We start from the raw sequence: 25,979 nt of genomic DNA on the forward strand, positions 1-25,979 counted from the left end.
AACCAATAACATACAACCCTTTATCCCTGTTTCCTGGAAGTGAACCAACCCCTGTTTCCTGGAAGTGACCCAATAACATACAACCCTTTACCCCTGTTTCCTGGAAGTGAACCAATAACATACAGCCCTTTACCCCTGTTTCCTGGAAGTGAACCAATAACATACAACCCTTTACCCCTGTTTCCTGGAAGTGAACCAATCACATTCAAATCAAATGTTATTTGTCACATACACATGGTTAGCAGCTGTTGATGCGAGCGTAGCGAAATGCTTGTGCTTCTAGTACCAACAAAGCAGTAATAACCAACGAGTAATCTAACCTAACAACTCCACAACTACTACCTTATACACACAACTGTAAAGGGATAAAGAATATGTACATCAAGATATATGAATGAGTGATTGTACAGAACGGCATAGGCAAGATGCAGTAGATGGTATCGAGTACAGTATATATATATGAGATGAGTAATGTAGGGTATGTAAACAAAGTGGCATAGTTTAAAGTGGCTAGAGAGTGGCTATGTTGTCATCTAACTAATCTCTCTCTATCCCCTCTGTCTTGTTGCCCCTCCACCTGCAGGTTCACCAATCACCAGTCATTCCAGGACATTGTGAATGAGCTGAATGACTATGCGGGCCAGAGAGAGCTGATAGCAGAGAACATGATGACTGGAATCTGTGTAGAACTCACCAAATACCTTCAGGACCTCAAACAAGAACGCAAAACAGTGAGAGAGGGAGGGAGAGGGAGGGGAGGAGGGAGGGAGAGGGAGGGGAGGAGGGAGAGAGGGAGGGTGGGAGAAAGGGGGGAGGAGGGAGAGATGGAGAGAGGGAGGGTGGGAGAAAGGGGGAAGGAGGGAGAGATGGAGGGAGGGGAGAGAGGGGGGAGATAACATCACCGACATGTTGAACTCACTTTGATGTTGTCATCTAACTAATCTTTCTCCCCCAGTACCTGGCCGATGCCAAAAAAGCTCAACAGAGCTTGGAGATCAGTTTCAAACAGCTGGAGAATGTGAGTTTCTGTGTGATTGAGAGTGAATATGTTATAACCCCTATAACCCACGGTTTTTGATTGGCACCCCCAAAAGTTTTCTGAGCAGAACAAATAAATTGGTTGAATGTTCAGGATTATATATAAATGTGTTCCCCAGTATTCCCACTCCTAGTAGAGAGACAGGATCATATATAAATGTGTTCCCCAGTATTCCCACTCCTAGTAGAGAGACAGGATCATATATAAATGTGTTCCCCAGTATTCCCTCTCCTAATAGAGAGGCAGGATTATATATAAATGTGTTCCCCAGTATTCCCACTCCTAATAGAGAGACAGGATCATATATAAATGTGTTCCCCAGTATTCCCACTCCTAATAGAGAGACAGGATCATATATAAATGTGTTCCCCAGTATTCCCACTCCTAGTAGACAGGATCATATATAAATGTGTTCCCCAGTATTCCCACTCCTAATAGACAGGATCATATATAAATGTGTTCCCCAGTATTCCCTCTCCTAATAGACAGGATCATATATAAATGTTTTCCCCAGTATTCCCTCTAATAGACAGGATCTAATAAAGAGTATTCCCTCTCTAATAGACAGGATCATATATAAATGTGTTCCCCAGTATTCCCTCTCCTAATAGACAGGATCATATATAAATGTGTTCCCCAGTATTCCCTCTCCTAATAGACAGGATCATATATAAATCCCACCCTAATAGACAGGATCATATATAAAGTATTCCCAGTATTCCCACTCCTAATAGACAGGATTATATATAAATGTGTTCCCCAGTATTCCCTCTCCTAATAGACAGGATCATATATAAATGTGTTCCCCAGTATTCCCACTCCTAATAGAGAGACATGATCATATATAAATGTATTCCCCAGTATTCCCACTCCTAATAGACAGGATCATATATAAATGTATTCCCCAGTATTCCCACTCCTAATAGAGAGACAGGATTATATATAAATGTGTTCCCCAGTATTCCCACTCCTAATAGAGAGACATGATCATATATAAATGTATTCCCCAGTATTCCCACTCCTAATAGACAGGATCATATATAAATGTATTCCCCAGTATTCCCACTCCTAATAGAGAGACAGGATTATATATAAATGTGTTCCCCAGTATTCCCACTCCTAATAGACAGGATTATATATAAATGTGTTCCCCAGTATTCCCTCTCCTAATAGACAGGATCATATATAAATGTGTTCCCCAGTATTCCCTCTCCTAATAGAGAGACAGGATCATATATAAATGTGTTCCCCAGTATTCCCTCTCCTAATAGAGAGACAGGATCATATATAAATGTGTTCCCCAGTATTCCCTCTCCTAATAGAGAGACAGGATCATATATAAATGTGTTCCCCAGTATTCCCTCTCCTAATAGAGAGACAGGATCATATATAAATGTGTTCCCCAGTATTCCCACTCCTAATAGACAGGATCATATATAAATGTGTTCCCCAGTATTCCCACTCCTAATAGACAGGATCATATATAAATGTGTTCCCCAGTATTCCCCCTCCTAATAGACAGGATCATATATAAATGTATTCCCCAGTATTCCCACTCCTAATAGACAGGATCATATATAAATGTTTTCCCCAGTATTCCCTCTCCTAATAGACAGGATCATATATAAATGTGTTCCCCAGTATTCCCTCTCCTAATAGAGAGACAGGATCATATATAAATGTGTTCCCAAACTCCTAGTAGACAGGATCATATATAAATGTAGTCCCTCTCCTAATAGAGAGACAGGATCATATATAAATGTGTTCCCCAGTATTCCCTCTCCTAATAGAGAGACAGGATCATATATAAATGTGTTCCCCAGTATTCCCTCTCCTAATAGAGAGACAGGATCATATATAAATGTGTTCCCCAGTATTCCCTCTCCTAATAGACAGGATCATATATAAATGTATTCCCCAGTATTCCCACTCCTAATAGAGAGACAGGATCATATATAAATGTAGTCCCTCTCCTAATAGAGAGACAGGATCATATATAAATGTTTTCCCCAGTATTCCCTCTCCTAATAGAGAGACAGGATCATATATAAATGTGTTCCCCAGTATTCCCACTCCTAATAGACAGGATCATATATAAATGTGTTCCCCAGTATTCCCTCTCCTAGTAGAGAGACAGGATCATATATAAATGTGTTCCCCAGTATTCCCTCTCCTAATAGACAGGATCATATATAAATGTGTTCCCCAGTATTCCCTCTCCTAATAGACAGGATCATATATAAATGTGTTCCCCAGTATTCCCTCTCCTAATAGACAGGATCATATATAAATGTGTTCCCCAGTATTCCCTCTCCTAATAGAGAGACAGGATCATATATAAATGTGTTCCCCAGTATTCCCTCTCCTAATAGAGAGACAGGATCATATATAAATGTGTTCCCCAGTATTCCCTCTCCTAATAGAGAGACAGGATCATATATAAATGTGTTCCCCAGTATTCCCTCTCCTAATAGAGAGACATGATCATATATAAATGTATTCCCCAGTATTCCCACTCCTAATAGACAGGATCATATATAAATGTATTCCCCAGTATTCCCACTCCTAATAGAGAGACAGGATTATATATAAATGTGTTCCCCAGTATTCCCTCTCCTAATAGAGAGACATGATCATATATAAATGTATTCCCCAGTATTCCCTCTCCTAATAGACAGGATCATATATAAATGTATTCCCCAGTATTCCCTCTCCTAATAGAGAGACAGGATTATATATAAATGTGTTCCCCAGTATTCCCTCCTAATAGACAGGATTATATATAAATGTGTTCCCCAGTATTCCCTCTCCTAATAGAGACAGGATCATATATAAATGTGTTCCCCAGTATTCCCTCTCCTAATAGAGAGACAGGATCATATATAAATGTGTTCCCCAGTATTCCCTCTCCTAATAGAGAGACAGGATCATATATAAATGTGTTCCCCAGTATTCCCTCTCCTAATAGAGAGACAGGATCATATATAAATGTGTTCCCCAGTATTCCCTCTCCTAATAGAGAGACAGGATCATATATAAATGTGTTCCCCAGTATTCCCTCTCCTAATAGACAGGATCATATATAAATGTGTTCCCCAGTATTCCCTCTCCTAATAGACAGGATCATATATAAATGTGTTCCCCAGTATTCCCTCTCCTAATAGACAGGATCATATATAAATGTGTTCCCCAGTATTCCCTCTCCTAATAGACAGGATCATATATAAATGTGTTCCCCAGTATTCCCTCTCCTAATAGACAGGATCATATATAAATGTGTTCCCCAGTATTCCCTCTCCTAATAGAGAGACAGGATCATATATAAATGTGTTCCCCAGTATTCCCACTCCTAATAGACAGGATCATATATAAATGTGTTCCCCAGTATTCCCTCTCCTAATAGAGAGACAGGATCATATATAAATGTGTTCCCCAGTATTCCCTCTCCTAATAGAGAGACAGGATCATATATAAATGTGTTCCCCAGTATTCCCTCTCCTAATAGACAGGATCATATATAAATGTATTCCCCAGTATTCCCACTCCTAATAGAGAGACAGGATCATATATAAATGTAGTCCCTCTCCTAATAGAGAGACAGGATCATATATAAATGTTTTCCCCAGTATTCCCTCTCCTAATAGAGAGACAGGATCATATATAAATGTGTTCCCCAGTATTCCCTCTCCTAATAGACAGGATCATATATAAATGTGTTCCCCAGTATTCCCTCTCCTAATAGACAGGATCATATATAAATGTATTCCCCAGTATTCCCACTCCTAATAGAGAGACAGGATCATATATAAATGTGTTCCCCAGTATTCCCTCTCCTAATAGACAGGATCATATATAAATGTGTTCCCCAGTATTCCCTCTCCTAATAGAGAGACAGGATCATATATAAATGTGTTCCCCAGTATTCCCTCTCCTAATAAATGTGTTCCCCAGTATTCCCTCTCCTAATAGACAGGATCATATATAAATGTGTTCCCCAGTATTCCCTCTCCTAATAGACAGGATCATATATAAATGTGTTCCCCAGTATTCCCTCTCCTAATAGAGAGACAGGATCATATATAAATGTGTTCCCCAGTATTCCCTCTCCTAGTAGAGAGACAGGATCATATATAAATGTGTTCCCCAGTATTCCCTCTCCTAATAGAGACAGGATCATATATAAATGTGTTCCCCAGTATTCCCTCTCCTAATAGAGAGACAGGATCATATATAAATGTGTTCCCCAGTATTCCCTCTCCTAATAGAGAGGATCATATATAAATGTGTTCCCCAGTATTCCCTCTCCTAATAGAGAGACAGGATCATATATAAATGTGTTCCCCAGTATTCCCTCTCCTAATAGAGAGACAGGATCATATATAAATGTGTTCCCCAGTATTCCCTCTCCTAATAGAGAGACAGGATCATATATAAATGTGTTCCCCAGTATTCCCTCTCCTAATAGACAGGATCATATATAAATGTGTTCCCCAGTATTCCCTCTCCTAATAGAGAGACAGGATCATATATAAATGTGTTCCCCAGTATTCCCTCTCCTAATAGACAGGATCATATATAAATGTGTTCCCCAGTATTCCCTCTCCTAATAGAGAGACAGGATCATATATAAATGTGTTCCCCAGTATTCCCTCTCCTAATAGAGAGACAGGATCATATATAAATGTGTTCCCCAGTATTCCCTCTCCTAATAGACAGGATCATATATAAATGTGTTCCCCAGTATTCCCTCTCCTAATAGAGAGACAGGATCATATATAAATGTGTTCCCCAGTATTCCCTCTCCTAATAGAGAGACAGGATCATATATAAATGTGTTCCCCAGTATTCCCTCTCCTAATAGACAGGATCATATATAAATGTGTTCCCCAGTATTCCCACTCCTAATAGACAGGATCATATATAAATGTATTCCCTCTCCTAATAGAGAGACAGGATCATATATAAATGTAGTCCCTCTCCTAATAGAGAGACAGGATCATATATAAATGTGTTCCCCAGTATTCCCTCTCCTAATAGAGAGACAGGATCATATATAAATGTGTTCCCCAGTATTCCCTCTCCTAATAGAGAGACAGGATCATATATAAATGTGTTCCCCAGTATTCCCTCTCCTAATAGACAGGATCATATATAAATGTGTTCCCCAGTATTCCCTCTCCTAATAGAGAGACAGGATCATATATAAATGTGTTCCCCAGTATTCCCACTCCTAGTAGAGAGACAGGATCATATATAAATGTGTTCCCCAGTATTCCCACTCCTAGTAGACAGGATCATATATAAATGTGTTCCCCAGTATTCCCACTCCTAGTAGACAGGATCAATATTTGAAATGATTGTTTCAGTCTCCAAATGATTTGTAAATATGTTATGTCCCTCTGACCGTCCATCTGCTCAGGAAGTCATCGTCCCGTGGCTGAATCCAGTTGATGATCCCCTATAACCCTCACTAAAGTGTGTGTGTGTGTGTGTGTGTGTGTGTGTGTGTGTGTGTGTGTGTGTGTGTGTGTGTGTGTGTGTGTGTGTGTGTGTGTGTGTGTGTGTGTGTGTGTGTGTGTGTGTGTGTGTGTGTGTGTGCGCAGACTAAGAGGCGTTTTGCCAAGGAGTGGGGAGAGGCAGAGAAAGCCACACAGCAAGCGGAGAAAATTGAGAACGACACAAACGCTGTGAAAGCAGATGTTGAGAAGGTACACACTCACACAGATTAACGTTCACACCACGTCCCTATATACCAGTTAATACAGGTATGTCCAGGTGAAGCAGCATTACGTACCTATATACCAGTTAATACAGGTGTGTGTCCAGGTGAAACAGCATACGTACCTATATACCAGTTAATACAGGTGTGTGTCCAGGTGAAGCAACATACGTACCTATATACCAGTTAATACAGGTGTGTGTGTGTCCAGGTGAAACAGCATACGTACCTATATACCAGTTAATACAGGTGTGTGTCCAGGTGAAACAGCATACGTACCTATATACCAGTTAATACAGGTGTGTGTCCAGGTGAAGCAGCATACGTACCTATATACCAGTTAATACAGGTGTGTGTCCAGGTGAAGCAGCATACGTACCTATATACCAGTTAATACAGGTGTGTGTCCAGGTGAAGCAGCATACGTACCTATATACCAGTTAATACAGGTGTGTGTCCAGGTGAAGCAGCATACGTACCTATATACCAGTTAATACAGGTGTGTGTCCAGGTGAAGCAGCATACGTACCTATATACCAGTTAATACAGGTGTGTGTCCAGGTGAAGCAGCATACGTACCTATATACCAGTTAATACAGGTGTGTGTCCAGGTGAAGCAGCATACGTACCTATATACCAGTTAATACAGGTGTGTGTCCAGGTGAAACAGCATACGTACCTATATACCAGTTAATACAGGTGTGTGTCCAGGTGAAGCAACATACGTACCTATATACCAGTTAATACAGGTGTGTGTGTGTTCAGGTGAAGCAACATACGTACCTATATACCAGTTAATACAGGTGTGTGTCCAGGTGAAGCAGCATACGTACCTATATACCAGTTAATACAGGTGTGTGTCCAGGTGAAGCAGCATACGTACCTATATACCAGTTAATACAGGTGTGTGTCCAGGTGAAGCAACATACGTACCTATATACCAGTTAATACAGGTGTGTGTCCAGGTGAAGCAGCATACGTACCTATATACCAGTTAATACAGGTGTGTGTCCAGGTGAAGCAGCATACGTACCTATATACCAGTTAATACAGGTGTGTGTCCAGGTGAAGCAGCATACGTACCTATATACCAGTTAATACAGGTGTGTGTCCAGGTGAAGCAGCATACGTACCTATATACCAGTTAATACAGGTGTGTGTCCAGGTGAAGCAGCATACGTACCTATATACCAGTTAATACAGGTGTGTGTCCAGGTGAAGCAGCATACGTACCTATATACCAGTTAATACAGGTGTGTCCAGGTGAAGCAGCATACGTACCTATATACCAGTTAATACAGGTGTGTGTCCAGGTGAAGCAGCATACATACCTATATACCAGTTAATACAGGTGTGTGTCCAGGTGAAGCAGCATACGTACCTATATACCAGTTAATACAGGTGTGTGTCCAGGTGAAGCAGCATACATACCTATATACCAGTTAATACAGGTGTGTGTCCAGGTGAAGCAGCATACGTACCTATATACCAGTTAATACAGGTGTGTGTCCAGGTGAAGCAGCATACGTACCTATATACCAGTTAATACAGGTGTGTGTCCAGGTGAAGCAACATACGTACCTATATACCAGTTAATACAGGTGTGTGTCCAGGTGAAGCAGCATACGTACCTATATACCAGTTAATACAGGTGTGTGTCCAGGTGAAGCAACATACGTACCTATATACCAGTTAATACAGGTGTGTGTCCAGGTGAAGCAGCATTACGTACCTATATACCAGTTAATACAGGTGTGTGTCCAGGTGAAGCAACATGCCCATGTGAAGACACACACAGCAGAGGAGTGCAGGAACGACTACGCCGCCCAGCTCCAGAAATACAACAAGGAACAGAACACCTTCTACTACACAGAGATACCGCAGCTGTTTAATGTAACACACTTTACTTACTGATTTACTTACGTTGTGTGTGTGAGAGATATATATATATATATATATATATATATATATATATATATATATATATATATATATATATATATATATATATATATATATATACACACAGTTGAAGTCGGAAGTTTAAACACACTTAGGTTGGAGTCATTAAATCTTGTTTTTCAACCACTCCACAAAATTCTTGTTAACAAACTATAGTTTTTAGGACATCTACTTTGGGCATGACACAAGTCATTTTTCCAACATTTGTTTACAGATAGATTATTTCACTTATAATTCACTGCATCACCATTCCAGTGGGTCAGAAGTTTACATACATTAAGTTGACTTAAACAGCTTGGAAGATTCCAGAAAATGATGTCATGGCTTTAGAAGCTTCTGATAGGCTAATTGACATCATTTGAGTCAATAGGAGGTGTACCTGTGGATGCATTTCAAGGCCTACTTTCAAACTCAGTGCCTCTTTGCTTGACATCATGGGAAAATCTAAAGAAATCAGTCAAGACCTCATAAAAACAATTGTAAACCTCCAAGTCTGGTTCGTCCTTGGGAGCAATTTCCAAACACCTGAAGGTACCACGTTAATCTGTACAAACAATAGTACGCAAGTATAAACACCATGGGACCATGCAGACATCATACCACTCATGAAGGAGACACGTTCTGTCTCCTAGAAATTAACGTACTTTGGTGTGAAAAGTGCAAATCAATCCCAGAACAACAGCAAAGGACCTTGTGAAGATACTTGAGAAAACGGGTACAAAAGTATCTATATCCACAGTAAAACAAGTCCTATATCGACAGAACCTGAAAGGCTGCTCAGCAAGGAAGAAGCCACTGCTACAAAACTGCCATAAAAAAGCCAGACTACGGTTTGCAACTGCACATGGGGACAAAGATCGTAACTGTTTGGCCGTAATTACCATTTATGTTTGGAGGAAAAAGGGGGAGGCTTGCAAGCCGAAGAACATCATCCCAACCGTGAAGCACGGGGGTGGCAGCATCATGATGCGGGGGTGCTTTGCTGCAGGAGAGACTGGTGCACTTCACAAAATAGATGGCATCATTAGGCAGGAAAACTATGTGCATATATTGAAGCAACATCTCAAGACATCAGTCAGGAAGTTAAAGCTTGGTTGCAAATGGGTCTTCCAAATGGACGATGAATCCAAGCATACTTCCAAAGTTGTGGCAAAATGGCTTAAGGACAACAGTCAAGGTACTGGAGTGGCCATCACAAAGCCCTGACCTCAATCCTATAGAACATTTGTGGGCAGAAATGAAAAAGTGTGTGCGAGCAAGGAGGCCTACAAACCTGACTCATTACACCAGCTCTGTCAGGAGGAATGGGCCAAAATTCACCCAACGTATTAGGGGAAGCTTGTGGAAGGCTACCCGATACGTTTGACCCAAGTTAAACAACTTTAAAGGCAATGCTACCAAATACTAATTGAGTGTATATAAACTTCTGACCCACTGGGAATGTGATGAAAGAAATTAAAGCTGAAATAAATCATTCTCTCTACTATTTCTCTGACATTTCACATTATTAAAATAAAGTGGTGATCCTAACTGAAGTAAGACTGGGATTTTTACTAGGATTAAATGTCAGGAATTGTGAAAAACGAAGTTTAAATATAATTGGCTAAGGTGTATGTAAACTTCCGATTTCAACTGTATATACACTGTATATACACACAGTACCAGTCAAAGGTTTGGACACAAACTCATTCAAGGGTTTTTCTTAATATTGACTATTTTCTACATTGTAGAATAATAGTGAAGATATCAAAGCTCTGAAATAAGACATGGAATCATGTAGGATCCAAAAAAGTTATCAAAATATATTTTATATTTGAGATTCTTTGCACACTCTTGGCATTCTCTCAACCAGCTTCATGTGGAATGCTTTTCCAACAGTCTTGAAGGAGTTCCCACGTATGCTGAGCACTTGTTGGCTGCTTTTCCTTCACTCTGCGGTCCAACTCATCCCAAACCATCTCAATTGGGTTGAGGTCGAGTGATTTGTGGAGACCAGGTCATCTGATGCAGCACTCCATCACTCTCCTTGGTCAAATAGCCCTTACACAGCCTGGAGGTGTGTTGGGTCATTGTCCTGTTGAAAAATAAATGATAGTCCCACTAAGCGCAGAATGATGTGGTAGCCATGCTGGTTAAGTGTGCCTTTTTGAATTCTAAATAAATCACTAACAGTGTCACCAGCAAAGCACGTCATCACACATTACATTACATTTAAGTCATTTAGCAGACGCTCTTATCCAGAGCGACTTACAAATTGGTGCATACACCTTAAGACATCCAGTGGAACAGCCACTTTACAATAGTGCATCTAAATCTTTTTAGGGGGGGGGGGGTGAGAAGGATTACTTACCCTATCCTAGGTATTCCTTGAAGAGGTGGGGTTTCAGGTGTCTCCGGAAGGTGGTGATTGACTCCACCTCCTCCTCCATGCTTCACGGTGGGAACCACACATGTAGAGATCATCCGTTCACCTACTCTACGCCTCACAAATGCACAGCGGTTGGAAACAACATCTCAAATTTAGACTCATCAGACCAGAGGACAGATATCCACTGGTCTAATGTCCATTGCGTGTGTTTCTTGGCCCAAGCAAGTCACTTCTTCTTATTGGAGTCCTTTAGTAGTGGTTTCTTTGCAGCAATTTGACCATGAAGGCTTGATTCACACAGTCTCCTCTGAACAGTAGATGTTGAGATGTGTCTGTTACTTGAACTCTGTGAAGCATTTATTTGGGCTGCAATCTGAGGTGCAGTTAACTGTAATGAACTTATCCTCTGCAGCAGAGGTAACTCTGGGTCTTCCTTTCCTGTGGCGGTCCTCATGAGAGCCAGTTTCATCATAGCTCTTGATGGTTTTTGTGACTGCACTTGAAGAAACTTTCAAGGTTCTTGACATTTTCCAGATTGACTGACCTTTTATGTCTTAAAGTAACGATAGGCTGTCGTTTCTCTTTGCTTATTTGAGCTGTTCTTGCCATAATATGGACTTGGTATTTTACCAAATACGGCTATCTTCTGTATACCACCCCTACCTTGTCACAACAGAACTGATAGTCTCAAACGCATCAAGAAGGAAAGAAATTCCACAAATTAACTTCTAACAAGGCACACCTGTTAATTGAAATGCATTCCAGGTGACTACCTCATGAAGCTGGTTGAGAGAATGCAAAGAGTGTGCAAAGCTGTCATCAAGGCAAAGGGTGGCTACTTTGAAGAATCTCAAATATAAACAATATTTTGATTTGTTTACATCTTAAGTTTACCACAGTTTTGATGTCTTCACTGTTATTCTACAATGTAGAAAATAGTAAACAATAAAGAAACCCTGGAATGTCCAAACTGTTGACTGGTACTGTAATGTGTGTGTGTGTGTGTGTGTGTTTAACTATACTTGTGGGGACCAGAAGTCTCTACTAGAATAGTAAACAAACAAACATTAGATCCAACTGGGGACATGTTGTTAGTCCCCCACAAGGTCAAATGCTATCTTTTTTTTAGCGAAAATATCATTTTGAATGGGACTGAATTTTTGTGTCCCCTCAAGGTCAGTTATACAGGACTTTTTGTGTGTGTGTGTGTGTGTGTGTGTGTGTGTGTGTGTGTGTGTATATATATATAATGTGTGTGTGTGTGTGTGTGTAGAAGCTGCAGGATATGGATGAGCGGCGTATCAGGTGCTTGGCAGAGGGCTACAGTCAGTTTGCTGAGGTAGAGAAGAAGGTTTTACCCATCATCACTAAATGTCTGGACGGGATCAGTATGGCAGGGGGGAACACCAACGGCAAACAGGTGAGAACACACACACACCTATACACACACACACACACACACACACACACACACACACACACACCTATACACACACACACACACACACACACACACACCTATACACACACACACACACACACATATACACACACACACACCTACACACACACACACACACACACACACCCAGCACACCACACACACACACACACACACACACACACACACACACACACACCTATACACACACACACACACTATACACACACACACCACACACACCTATACACACACACACACGCACACACCACACACACACCTATACACACACACCTATACACACCTATACACACACACACCTACACACACACACACACACACACCTATACACACACACACACACACCTACACACACACACACACACACCTATACACACACACACACACCTATACACACCTACACACACACACACTATACACACACACACACCTATACACACACACACACACACACCTATACACACACACCACACACACACACACTACACACACACTATACACACACACACACACCTATACACACACACCTATACACACACACACATGTATATACACACATACACACACACACACACACCTATACACACACACACCTATACACACACACCTATACACACACACCTACACACACACACACACACACACACACACCTACACACACACACACACACCTATACACACACACACCTATACACACACACACACACCTATACACACACCACACACACACTATACACACACCTATACACACACACACACACACACCTATACACACACACACACACCTACACACACACACACCACACACACACACCTATACACACACACACACCTATACACACACACCTATACACACACACACACACACACCTATACACACACACACACACCTATACACACACACACACACACCTATACACACACACACACCTATACACACACACACACACCTATACACACACACCACCTATACACACACACACACACCTACACACACACACCACACCTATACACACACACCTATACACACACACCTACACACACCTACACACACACCTACACACACTACACACACACACCTACACACACACCTACACACACACCTACACACACACCTACACACACACCTACACACACACACACACACACCTACACACACACACACACACACACCTATACACACACACTCACCACACCTATACACACACACCTATACACACACACACACACACACACACACACACCCGGGTGCTAACACACACGGGTGCTAACACACACACGTACACGGGTGCTAACACACACACACACACTCTCACTTGCCATGTCCTGTGTGTCTTCAGGACTCCTTGCGGTTTATAGAACAACACAAGTCAGGTTTTGAGCGACCGGCTGAAGTGGACTTTGAAGACTACAGCCAAGGTATCAAACCAGCCTCCTCAGACGCCAACCTCAACCAACCTAAAATACGCACTAAACTGTGGCCCTTCAGTCACAAGAAAACCAAGGTATGTACCCTTCACACTACACCTTACACACTAACCTACGTCAGACTCCAGCCTCAACCACCCTAAAATACACTCTAAACTGTGGCCCTTCAGTCACAAGAACAAGGTATATACTAGCACCCTGAACACTACACTGTACACCTGCAACAGAGTCATTTTTTGGGGGCCCCAAAAAGTCTTTGTTTTAACAAAATGGGAATAGAAGATAACATTTTTTATAGACTGCAAATGACCAGGAATTATGTAAAACAATGTTTAAATTCAGGAAATCTGTTCCAAAGTATTCCTGCAAATAATCAAGGTATGAAATTATGATTGTTATTTTCAATCCAGTCGGTCGCTTCTCGGTCTTACTGGGGACGGTCTCTTCTCTGTCTTACTGGGGGACGGTCTCTTCTCTGTCTTACTGGGGACGGTCGCTTCTCTGTCTGACTGAGGGACGGTCTCTTCTCTGTCTTACTGAGGGACGGTCTCTTCTCTGTCTTACTGAGGACGGTCTCTTCTCTGTCTTACTGAGGGACGGTCTCTTCTCTGTCTGACTGGGGGACGGTCTCTTCTCTGTCTGTCTGGGGACGGTCTCTTCTCTGTCTTACTGGGGGACGGTCTCTTCTCGGTCTTACTGAGGGACGGTCTCTTCTCGGTCTTCGGAGGGACAGTCTCTTCTCTGTCTGACTGGGGACGGTCTCTTCTCGGTCTTACTGGGGACGGTCTCTTCTCGGTCTTACTGGGGACGGTCTCTTCTCGGTCTGACTGAGGGACGGTCTCTTCTCTGTCTGACTGGGGACGGTCTCTTCTCTGTCTGACTGGGGGACGGTCTCTTCTCTCTGTCTTACTGGGGACGGTCTCTTCTCTGTCTGACTGAGGGACGGTCTCTTCTCTGTCTGACTGGGGACGGTCTCTTCTCTGTCTTACTGGGGACGGTCTCTTCTCTGTCTTACTGGGGGACGGTCTCTTCTCTGTCTTACTGGGGGACGGTCTCTTCTCTGTCTTACTGGGGGACGGTCTCTTCTCTGTCTTACTGGGGACGGTCTCTTCTCTGTCTGACTGGGGGACGGTCTCTTCTCTGTCTGACTGGGGGACGGTCTCTTCTCTGTCTTACTGAGGGACGGTCTCTTCTCTGTCTGACTGGGGGACGGTCTCTTCTCGGTCTTACTGAGGGACGGTCTCTTCTCGGTCTTGCGGAGGGACAGTCTCTTCTCTGTCTGACTGGGGGACGGTCTCTTCTCGGTCTTACTGGGGGACGGTCTCTTCTCGGTCTTACTGGGGGACGGTCTCTTCTCTGTCTGACTGAGGGACGGTCTCTTCTCTGTCTGACTGGGGGACGGTCTCTTCTCTGTCTTACTGGGGGACGGTCTCTTCTCGGTCTTACTGAGGGACGGTCTCTTCTCGGTCTTACTGAGGGACGGTCTCTTCTCGGTCTGACTGGGGACGGTCTCTTCTCTGTCTTACTGGGGACGGTCTCTTCTCTGTCTGACTGGGGGACGGTCTCTTCTCTGTCTGACTGGGGACGGTCTCTTCTCTGTCTGACTGGGGACGGTCTCTTCTCTGTCTTACTGGGGACGGTCTCTTCTCTGTCTTACTGGGGACGGTCTCTTCTCTGTCTTACTGGGGGACGGTCTCTTCTCTGTCTTACTGGGGACGGTCTCTTCTCTGTCTTACTGGGGACGGTCTCTTCTCGGTCTTACTGGGGGACGGTCTCTTCTCGGTCTTACTGGGGACGGTCTCTTCTCTGTCTGACTGGGGACGGTCTCTTCTCTGTCTTACTGGGGACGGTCTCTTCTCTGTCTTACTGGGGGACGGTCTCTTCTCTGTCTTACTGGGGACGGTCTCTTCTCGGTCTTACTGGGGACGGTCTCTTCTCGGTCTTACTGGGGGACGGTCTCTTCTCGGTCTTACTGAGGGACGGTCTCTTCTCGGTCTTACTGAGGGACGGTCTCTTCTCGGTCTTACTGGGGGACGGTCTCTTCTCGGTCTTACTGGGGGACGGTCTCTTCTCGGTCTTACTGGGGGACGGTCTCTTCTCGGTCTTACTGGGGGACGGTCTCTTCTCGGTCTTACTGGGGGACGGTCTCTTCTCGGTCTTACTGGGGGACGGTCTCTTCTCGGTCTTACTGGGGGACGGTCTCTTCTCGGTCTTACTGGGGGACGGTCTCTTCTCGGTCTTACTGGGGACGGTCTCTTCTCTGTCTTACTGGGGGACGGTCTCTTCTCGGTCTGACTGGGGGACGGTCTCTTCTCGGTCTGACTGGGGGACGGTCTCTTCTCTGTCTTACTGGGGACGGTCTCTTCTCTGTCTTACTGAGGGGGACGGTCTCTTCTCTGTCTTACTGGGGGACGGTCTCTTCTCTGTCTTACTGGGGGACGGTCTCTTCTCGGTCTTACTGGGGGACGGTCTCTTCTCTGTCTTACTGGGGGACGGTCTCTTCTCTGTCTTACTGGGGGACGGTCTCTTCTCTGTCTTACTGGGGACGGTCTCTTCTCTGTCTTACTGGGGGACGGTCTCTTCTCTGTCTTACTGAGGGACGGTCTCTTCTCTGTCTTACTGAGGGACAGTCTCTTCTCTGCCTTACTGGGGGACGGTCTACTGGGTACACATTTATTTTCATTATTATTATAATAACGTTTCGGCCCCTCGACCATCTGCTCAGACGACCGGCCCACGGATGAATCTTGCACCCTACACTACCCCACTCCAAAGCGTGCACTAAGCTCAGCTCTGTCACTTGAGAAAGAGGAGCCAGGTACAATAGACCAGGGGTCGACCAGCCTTTCCCTCCCATCCTCCACCCATCTCTCTTCTCTTTCGTCTCCCTCCTGTCCTCTACCCATCTCTCTTCTATTTTGTCTCCCTCCTGTCCTCTACCCATCTCTCTTCTCTTCCTCTGTCATTGGGCTACAGCATTCTTTTCATCCTTCATCTCTATCATTGGAAAAGCCTGGTCAGGGGCATGGATAGTTCTTAGTGTTGGGTAATCAGACCCCCCTCTATACACAGACACCTCTCTGCTCCCCTCTTACACCTGAGGGGCCAATTCTAGCTATGTGTCTTTCTCTCTCAATTCAAAGAGCTCTCTGTGTGTGTGTGTGTGTGTGTGTGTGTGTGTGTGTGTGTGTGTGTGTGTGTGTGTGTGTGTGTGTGTGTGTGTGTGTGTGTGTGTGTGTGTGTGTGTGTGTGTGTGTGTGTGTGTGTGTGTGTGTGTGTGTGTGTGTGTGTGTAATGATTCTATGTCTCTACATAGTGTTTCTTCAGGGTATTTTCTTCTCTTTTCTCATAGCCTTAATCCTCTTCGTTTTTCTTTATGGTGTCTATCTCTCCTTCTCCAGTGGTTTTCTCCTTTCCCACCTTGTCTTCCTCCTTTTCCTCGTTCTTCCCTCCCCAGTTCTCACACCCCTCTATCTCTGCCCCCTCCCCCTAACCCCTTCCCCCTCTCTAAGCTGGGTCGCGCCCCTCTCTCTTTCTGCCTGAGAGAGTTTAACCGTTCTGTCAAACCTCACCTTGCTACCTTCAGGGCTCTGCACAGACCGGTGAGTCTCCCTAGATCTGAGGACAGTTTGGTGTTTCCCCTCCTAATGGATCAGGTTAGGATTGTAGGAGGGTAATCTGGTCCTAGATCAGTGGTTAGGTTAGTATCTAATGGTTCAGGATAGGATTGTAGGAGGGTAATCTGGTCCTAGATCAGTGGTTAGATTAGTATCTAATGATTCAGGTTAGGATTGTAGGAGGGTAATCTGGTCCTAGATCAGTGGTTAGATTAGTATCTAATGATTCAGGTTAGGATTGTAGGAGGGTAATCTGGTCCTAGATCAGTGGTTAGGTTAGTATCTAATGATTCAGGTTAGGATTTTAGGAGGGTAATCTGGTCCTAGATCAGTGGTTAGGTTAGTATCTAATGGATCGTATAGGATTATGGGAGGAAAACCGATCAGTGTATTGGGTAACCAGCATTCTCAGGTGAGTCACAGGGGTCCAAGGTTCCAACAACAGAGACTGATTGGCTAGATCAGGGCTGTCCAATTCCGTTCCTGGAGGGTCCAAACACTTCTGTTTTTTTGTTTCTACCTGGTAGTTAATTAGGAGGGGGTGAAAACCAGAAGTGTTTGGGCCCTCCAGGACCAGGATTGGACAGCCCTGGGCTAGATGGACAGGTAAGCCCAATGCTGATTGGTGGATGAGGACATTTTGTTGTTTGTTTACAACGTCTGAAGATGTCACAATACATGTGTGTTTCTGTTTATCTATGTGTGTGTGTCTCACGATGAGTGTCCATCCTTCTCAAGTTCCAGAGGATAAATGCTGACAAGCACATGGTAACACTTCCTATGGTTACGGTTTAGATCAGGGTTCCTATGGTTACGGTTTAGATCAGGGTTCCTATGGTTACGGTTAGATGTAACCCAGGCCTCCACCTCCACAGTACTGACTGGTGTTCTTCTCTCCATGGTAGTTAACATGGTAACACTTCCTATGGTTACGGTTTAGATCAGGGTTCCTATGGTTACGGTTTAGATCAGGGTTTCTATGGTTACGGTTTAGATCAGGGTTTCTATGGTTACGGTTTAGAACAGGGGTTCTATGGTTACGGTTTAGAACAGGGTTTCTATGGTTACGGTTTAGAACAGGGTTTCTATGGTTACGGTTTAGAACGGGGTTTCTATGGTTACGGTTAATGTTATCCAGTCAGTACTCTGGAGGTGTTGAGAGGACAAAGATAACAACCAGCAGTACTGTGGACCTCAACGTCTGGGGTGCGTCCCAATAATATCTCCTGTCTCCTGAAGTGTGCACTTGTTCACTACATCTCACAAATGTTAAAGCGTTAGATTGGTGGAGACGTGGGCTAATGGAAGATATTCTTACCACATTTCTATTGTTATTAGTGTTTGGGGGAGACGTGGGGGCGTTGGATTATGTGGGCAGTTATTACAGTTAGATTGGGGAGACGTGGGCTAGTTATTACAGCGTTGGATTGGGGGAGCGTGGGCTAGTTATTACAGTGTTAGATTGGGGGAGATGTGGGCTAGTTATTACAGTGTTGGATTGGGGAGACGTGGGCTAGTTATTACAGTGTTAGATTGGGGGAGACGTGGGCTAGTTATTACAGTGTTAGATTGGGGAGACGTGGGCTGTTATTACAGTGTTAGATTGGGAGAGACGTGGGCTAGTTATTACAGTGTTAGATTGGGGGAGATGTGGGCTAGTTATTACAGTGTTAGATTGGGGGAGACGTGGGCTAGTTATTACAGTGTTAGATTGGGGGAGACGTGGGCTAGTTATTACAGTGTTAGATTGGGGGAGACGTGGGCTAGTTATTACAGTGTTAGATTGGGGAGACGTGGGCTAGTTATTACAGCGTTAGATTGGGGGAGACGTGGGCTAGTTATTACAGCGTTGGATTGGGGGAGACGTGGGCTAGTTATTACAGCGTTAGATTGGGGGAGACGTGGGCTAGTTATTACAGCGTTGGATTGGGGGAGACGTGGGCTAGTTATTACAGCGTTGGATTGGGGGAGACGTGGGCTAGTTATTACAGCGTTAGATTGGGGGAGACGTGGGCTAGTTATTACAGCGTTAGATTGGGGGAGACGTGGGCTAGTTATTACAGCGTTGGATTGGGGGAGACGTGGGCTAGTTATTACAGCATTAGATTGGGGGAGACGTGGGCGTTATTACAGCATTAGATTGGGGGAGACGTGGGCTAGTTATTACAGCGTTAGATTGGGGGAGACGTGGGCTAGTTATTACAGCGTTAGATTGGGGAGACGTGGGCAGTTATTACAGTTAGATTGGGGGAGACGTGGGCTAGTTATTACAGCGTTAGATTGGGGGAGACGTGGGCTAGTTATTACAGTGTTAGATTGGGGGAGACGTGGGCTAGTTATTACAGCGTTAGATTGGGGGAGACAGGCTAGTTATTACAGTGTTAGATTGGGGAGACGTGGGCTAGTTATTACAGTGTTAGATTGGGGGAGACGTGGGCTAGTTATTACAGCACGTGGGCTGTTACAGCGTTAGATTGGGGGAGACGTGGGCTAGTTATTACAGCGTTGGATTGGGGGAGACGTGGGCTAGTTATTACAGGGTTTGATTGGGGGAGACGTGGGCTAGTTATTACAGCGTTAGAGTGGGGGAGACGTGGGCTAGTTATTACAGCGTTAGATTGGGGGAGACGTGGGCTAGTTATTACAGCGTTAGATTGGGGGAGACGTGGGCTAGTTATTACAGCGTTGGATTGGGGGAGACGTGGGCTAGTTATTACAGTGTTAGATTGGGGGAGACGTAGGCAGTTATTACAGCGTTAGATTGGGGAGACGTGGGCTAGTTATTACAGCGTTAGATTGGGAGACGTGGGCGTAGTGACTGGCTAAAAGCGAGCTAAATGGCATATATTATTATTATTATTAGTTATTACAGCGTTGTGGGGGAGATGTGGGAGTTATTACAGTGTTGGATTGGGGGAGACGTGGGCTAGTTATTACAGCGTTAGATTGGGGGAGACGTGGGCTAGTTATTACAGTGTTAGATTGGGGGAGACGTGGGCTAGTTATTACAGCGTTGGATTGGGGGAGATGTGGGCTAGTTATTACAGCGTTGGATTGGGGAGACGTGGGCTAGTTATTACAGCGTTAGATTGGGGGAGACGTGGGCTAGTTATTACAGCGTTGGATTGGGGGAGATGTGGGCTAGTTATTACAGCGTTAGATTGGGGGAGACGTGGGCTAGTTATTACAGTGTTAGATTGTAGGCTAGTTATTACAGCGTTAGTTGGGGGAGACGTGGGCTAGTTATTACAGCGTTAGATTGGGGGAGACGTGGGCTAGTTATTACAGCGTTGGATTGGGGGAGACGTGGGCTAGTTATTACAGCGTTAGATTGGGGGAGACGTGGGCTAGTTATTACAGCGTTGGATTGGGGGAGACGTGGGCTAGTTATTACAGCGTTTGATTGGGGGAGATGTGGGAGTTATTACAGCGTTGGATTGGGGGGCTGGGGGGAGATGTGGGCTAGTTATTACAGCGTTGGATTGGGGGAGACGTGGGCTAGTTATTACAGCGTTAGATTGGGGGAGACGTGGGCTAGTTATTACAGCGTTAGATTGGGGGAGACGTGGGCTAGTTATTACAGCGTTAGATTGGGGAGACGTGGGCTAGTTATTACAGTGTTAGATTGGGAGAGACGTGGGCTAGTTATTACAGCGTTGGATTGGGGAGACGTATTAGTTATTACAGCGTTAGTTGGGGGAGAGTTATTACAGCGGATTCGTGGGAGACGTGGGGTTATTACAGTGTTAGATTGGGGGAGACGTGGGCTAGTTATTACAGCGTTGGATTGGGGGAGAGGCGTGGGCTAGTTATTACAGCGTTGGATTGGGGGAGACGTGGGCAGTTATTACAGCGTTAGATTGGGGAGACGTGGGCTAGTTATTACAGCGTTGGATTGGGGGAGATGTGGGCTAGTTATTACAGTGTTAGATTGGGGGAGACGTGGGCTAGTTATTACAGCGTTAGATTGGGAGAGACGTGGGCTAGTTATTACAGCGTTGGATTGGGGGAGATGTGGGCTAGTTATTACAGTGTTAGATTGGGGGAGACGTAGGCTAGTTATTACAGTGTTAGATTGGGAGAGACGTGGGCTAGTTATTACAGCGTTAGATTGGGGGAGATGTGGGCTAGTTATTACAGTGTTAGATTGGGAGAGACGTGGGCAGTTATTACAGCGTTAGATTGGGGGAGACGTGGGCTAGTTATTACAGCATTAGATTGGGGGAGACGTGGGCTAGTTATTACAGCATTAGATTGGGGAGACGTGGGCTAGTTATTACAGCGTTAGTTATTACAGCATTAGATTGGGGGAGACGTGGGCTAGTTATTACAGCGTTAGATTGGGGGAGACGTGGGCTAGTTATTACAGCGTTAGATTGGGGGAGACGTAGGCTAGTTATTACAGCATTAGATTGGGGGAGACGTGGGCTAGTTATTACAGCATTAGATTGGGGGAGACGTGGGCTAGTTATTACAGCGTTAGATTGGGGGAGACATGGGCTAGTTATTACAGCGTTGGATTGGGGGAGACGTGGGCTAGTTATTACAGAGTTGGATTGGGGGAGACGTGGGCTAGTTATTACAGCGTTAGATTGGGGGAGATGTGGGCTAGTTATTACAGCGTTAGATTGGGGGAGACGTGGGCTAGTTATTACAGCGTTGGATTGGGGGAGACGTGGGCTAGTTATTACAGCGTTAGATTGGGGGAGACAGGCTAGTTATTACAGCATTAGATTGGGGGAGACGTGGGCTAGTTATTACAGCGTTAGATTGGGGGAGACGTGGGCTAGTTATTACAGCGTTAGATTGGGGGAGACGTGGGCTAGTTATTACAGCGTTGGATTGGGGGAGACGTGGGCTAGTTATTACAGCGTTATTGGGGGAGACGTGGGATAGTTATTACAGTGTTGGATTGGGGGAGACGTGGGCTAGTTATTACAGCGTTAGATTGGGGGAGGCGTGGGCTAGTTATTACAGCGTTGGATTGGGAGAGACGTGGGCTAGTTATTACAGTGTTAGATTGGGGGAGACGTGGGCTAGTTATTACAGTGTTAGATTGGGGGAGACGTGGGCTAGTTATTACAGCGTTGGATTGGGGGAGACGTGGGCTAGTTATTACAGCGTTAGATTGGGGGAGACGTGGGCTAGTTATTACAGTGTTAGATTGGGGGAGACGTGGGCTAGTTATTACAGCGTTGGATTGGGGGAGACGTGGGCTAGTTATTACAGCGTTAGATTGGGGGAGACGTGGGCTAGTTATTACAGCGTTAGATTGGGGGAGACGTGGGCTAGTTATTACAGCGTTATATTGGGGGAGACGTGGGCTAGTTATTACAGTGTTAGATTGGGGGAGACGTAGGCTAGTTATTACAGCGTTAGATTGGGGGAGACGTGGGGGAGACGTGGGCTAGTTATTACAGCGTTAGATTGGGGGAGACGTGGGCTAGTTATTACAGCGTTATATTGGGGGAGACGTGGGCTAGTTATTACAGCGTTAGATTGGGGGAGACGTGGGCTAGTTATTACAGTGTTGGATTGGGGGAGACGTGGGCTAGTTATTACAGCATTAGATTGGGGGAGACGTTAGTTATTACAGTGTTGGATTGGGGAGACGTGGGCTAGTTATTACAGTGTTAGATTGGGGGAGACGTGGGCTAGTTATTACAGTGTTAGATTGGGGGAGACGTGGGCTAGTTATTACAGCGTTGGATTGGGGGAGATGTGGGCTAGTTATTACAGTGTTGGATTGGGGAGACGTGGGCTAGTTATTACAGCGTTAGATTGGGGGAGACGTGGGCTAGTTATTACAGTGTTAGATTGGGGGAGACGTGGGCTAGTTATTACAGCGTTGGATTGGGGGAGATGTGGGCTAGTTATTACAGCGTTGGATTGTGGGAGACGTGGGCTAGTTATTACAGCGTTAGATTGGGGGAGACGTGGGCTAGTTATTACAGCGTTGGATTGGGGGAGATGTGGGCTAGTTATTACAGCGTTAGATTGGGGGAGACGTGGGCTAGTTATTACAGTGTTAGATTGGGGGAGACGTAGGCTAGTTATTACAGTGTTAGTTTGGGGGAGACGTGGGCTAGTTATTACAGCGTTAGATTGGGGGAGACGTAGGCTAGTTATTACAGCGTTAGATTGGGGGAGACGTGGGCTAGTTATTACAGCGTTAGATTGGGGGAGACGTGGGCAGTTATTACAGCGTTGGATTGGGGGAGACGTGGGCTAGTTATTACAGCGTTAGATTGGGGGAGATGTGGGCTAGTTATTACAGTGTTAGATTGGGGGAGACGTAGGCTAGTTATTACAGCGTTAGATTGGGTGAGACGTGGGCTAGTTATTACAGCGTTTGATTGGGGAGATGTGGGCTAGTTATTACAGCGTTGGATTGGGGGAGACGTGGGGGAGATGTGGGCTAGTTATTACAGCGTTGGATTGGGGGAGACGTGGGCTAGTTATTACAGCGTTAGAGTGGGGGAGACGTGGGCTAGTTATTACAGCGTTAGATTGGGGGAGACGTGGGCTAGTTATAACAGCGTTAGATTGGGGGAGACGTGGGCTAGTTATTACAGTGTTAGATTGGGAGAGACATGGGGCTAGTTATTACAGCGTTAGATTGGGGGAGATGTGGGCTAGTTATTACAGCGTTAGATTGGGGGAGACGTGGGCTAGTTATTACAGCGTTAGATTGGGAGAGAGCTAGTTATTACAGCGTTAGATTGGGGAGACGTGGGCTAGTTATTACAGCGTTAGATTGGGGGAGACGTGGGCTAGTTATTACAGCGTTAGATTGGGGGAGACGTGGGCTAGTTATTACAGCGTTAGATTGGGGGAGACGTGGGCTAGTTATTACAGCGTTAGATTGGGGGAGACGTGGGCTAGTTATTACAGCGTTAGATTGGGGGAGACGTGGGCTAGTTATTACAGCGTTAGATTGGGGGAGACGTGGGCTAGTTATTACAGTGTTAGATTGGGGGAGACGTGGGCTAGTTATTACAGCGTTAGATTGGGGGAGACGTGGGCTAGTTATTACAGCGTTAGATTGGGGGAGACGTGGGCTAGTTATTACAGCGTTAGATTGGGGGAGACGTGGGCTAGTTATTACAGCGTTAGATTGGGGGAGACGTGGGCTAGTTATTACAGCGTTAGATTGGGGGAGACGTGGGCTAGTTATTACAGCGTTAGATTGGGAGAGACGTGGGCTAGTTATTACAGCGTTAGATTGGGGGAGACGTGGGCTAGTTATTACAGCGTTAGATTGGGAGAGACGTGGGCTAGTTATTACAGCGTTAGATTGGGGGAGACGTGGGCTAGTTATTACAGTGTTAGATTGGGGGAGACGTGGGCTAATGGAAGATATTCTTACCACATTTCTATTGTTATTAGAGTGTTTGGGGGAGACGTGGGCTAGTTATTACAGTGTTAGATTGGGAGAGACGTGGGCTAGTTATTACAGCGTTAGATTGGGGGAGACGTGGGCTAGTTATTACAGCGTTAGATTGGGGGAGACGTGGGCTAGTTATTACAGCGTTAGATTGGGGGAGACGTGGGCTAGTTATTACAGCGTTAGATTGGGGGAGACGTGGGCTAGTTATTACAGCGTTAGATTGGGGGAGACGTGGGCTAGTTATTACAGCGTTAGATTGGGGGAGACGTGGGCTAGTTATTACAGTGTTAGATTGGGGGAGACGTGGGCTAATGGAAGATATTCTTACCACATTTCTATTGTTATTAGAGTGTTTGGGGGAGACGTGGGCTAGTTATTACAGCGTTAGATTGGGGGAGACGTGGGCTAGTTATTACAGCGTTAGATTGGGGGAGACGTGGGCTAGTTATTACAGTGTTAGATTGGGGGAGACGTGGGCTAATGGAAGATATTCTTACCACATTTCTATTGTTATTAGAGTGATTGGGGGAGACGTGGGCTAGTTATTACAGCGTTAGATTGGGGGAGACGTGGGCTAGTTATTACAGTGTTAGATTGGGAGAGACGTGGGCTAGTTATTACAGTGTTAGATTGGGAGAGACGTGGGCTAGTTATTACAGTGTTAGATTGGGAGAGACGTGGGCTAGTTATTACAGCGTTAGATTGGGGGAGACGTGGGCTAGTTATTACAGTGTTAGATTGGGGGAGACGTGGGCTAATGGAAGATATTCTTACCACATTTCTATTGTTATTAGAGTGATTGGGGGAGACGTGGGCTAGTTATTACAGCGTTAGATTGGGGGAGACGTGGGCTAGTTATTACAGCGTTAGATTGGGGGAGACGTGGGCTAGTTATTACAGCGTTAGATTGGGAGAGACGTGGGCTAGTTATTACAGCGTTAGATTGGGGGAGACGTGGGCTAGTTATTACAGCGTTAGATTGGGGGAGACGTGG

General features: G+C 45.0%; 1 protein-coding gene and 2 long non-coding RNA genes across 11 annotated transcripts in view; 2 read left to right on the top strand and 1 right to left on the bottom strand.

Annotated features, from left to right (window-relative positions):
• Positions 1-25,979, top strand: part of LOC127928024 (cdc42-interacting protein 4 homolog) — a 57,198-nt gene that overhangs the window by 15,336 nt on the left and 15,883 nt on the right. Inside the window, exons 4-10 of one of the 3 annotated variants that reach the window (XM_052514926.1) lie at positions 584-731; positions 956-1,018; positions 6,643-6,747; positions 8,502-8,651; positions 12,362-12,508; positions 13,891-14,055; positions 18,334-18,363. In XM_052514926.1, the coding sequence (XP_052370886.1) occupies positions 584-731; positions 956-1,018; positions 6,643-6,747; positions 8,502-8,651; positions 12,362-12,508; positions 13,891-14,055; positions 18,334-18,363 (808 nt within the window). The remainder of the gene's footprint in view (positions 1-583; positions 732-955; positions 1,019-6,642; positions 6,748-8,501; positions 8,652-12,361; positions 12,509-13,890; positions 14,056-18,333; positions 18,364-25,979) is intronic. The other 2 variants (XM_052514927.1, XM_052514928.1) reach the window with 2 other exon arrangements.
• LOC127928027 (uncharacterized) lies at positions 6,873-8,494 on the bottom strand. Of its 7 annotated transcripts, none has more exons than XR_008130060.1 (3): positions 8,240-8,494; positions 7,038-7,487; positions 6,873-6,933 (listed from the first exon to the last, which is right to left on the bottom strand). It is a non-coding gene; the product is annotated as an uncharacterized LOC127928027 (long non-coding RNA). The 7 variants fall into 7 exon arrangements; XR_008130061.1 differs by having other exon boundaries at positions 7,288-7,487; positions 8,190-8,494; XR_008130059.1 differs by having other exon boundaries at positions 7,238-7,487; positions 8,190-8,494.
• Positions 6,875-7,919, top strand: LOC127928028 (uncharacterized). The gene is made up of 3 exons (XR_008130062.1): positions 6,875-6,957; positions 7,008-7,419; positions 7,524-7,919. It is a non-coding gene; the product is annotated as an uncharacterized LOC127928028 (long non-coding RNA).

Source organism: Oncorhynchus keta, unplaced genomic scaffold (assembly GCF_023373465.1).
Source record: "Oncorhynchus keta strain PuntledgeMale-10-30-2019 unplaced genomic scaffold, Oket_V2 Un_scaffold_2010_pilon_pilon, whole genome shotgun sequence".
NCBI lineage: Eukaryota > Metazoa > Chordata > Actinopteri > Salmoniformes > Salmonidae > Oncorhynchus > Oncorhynchus keta.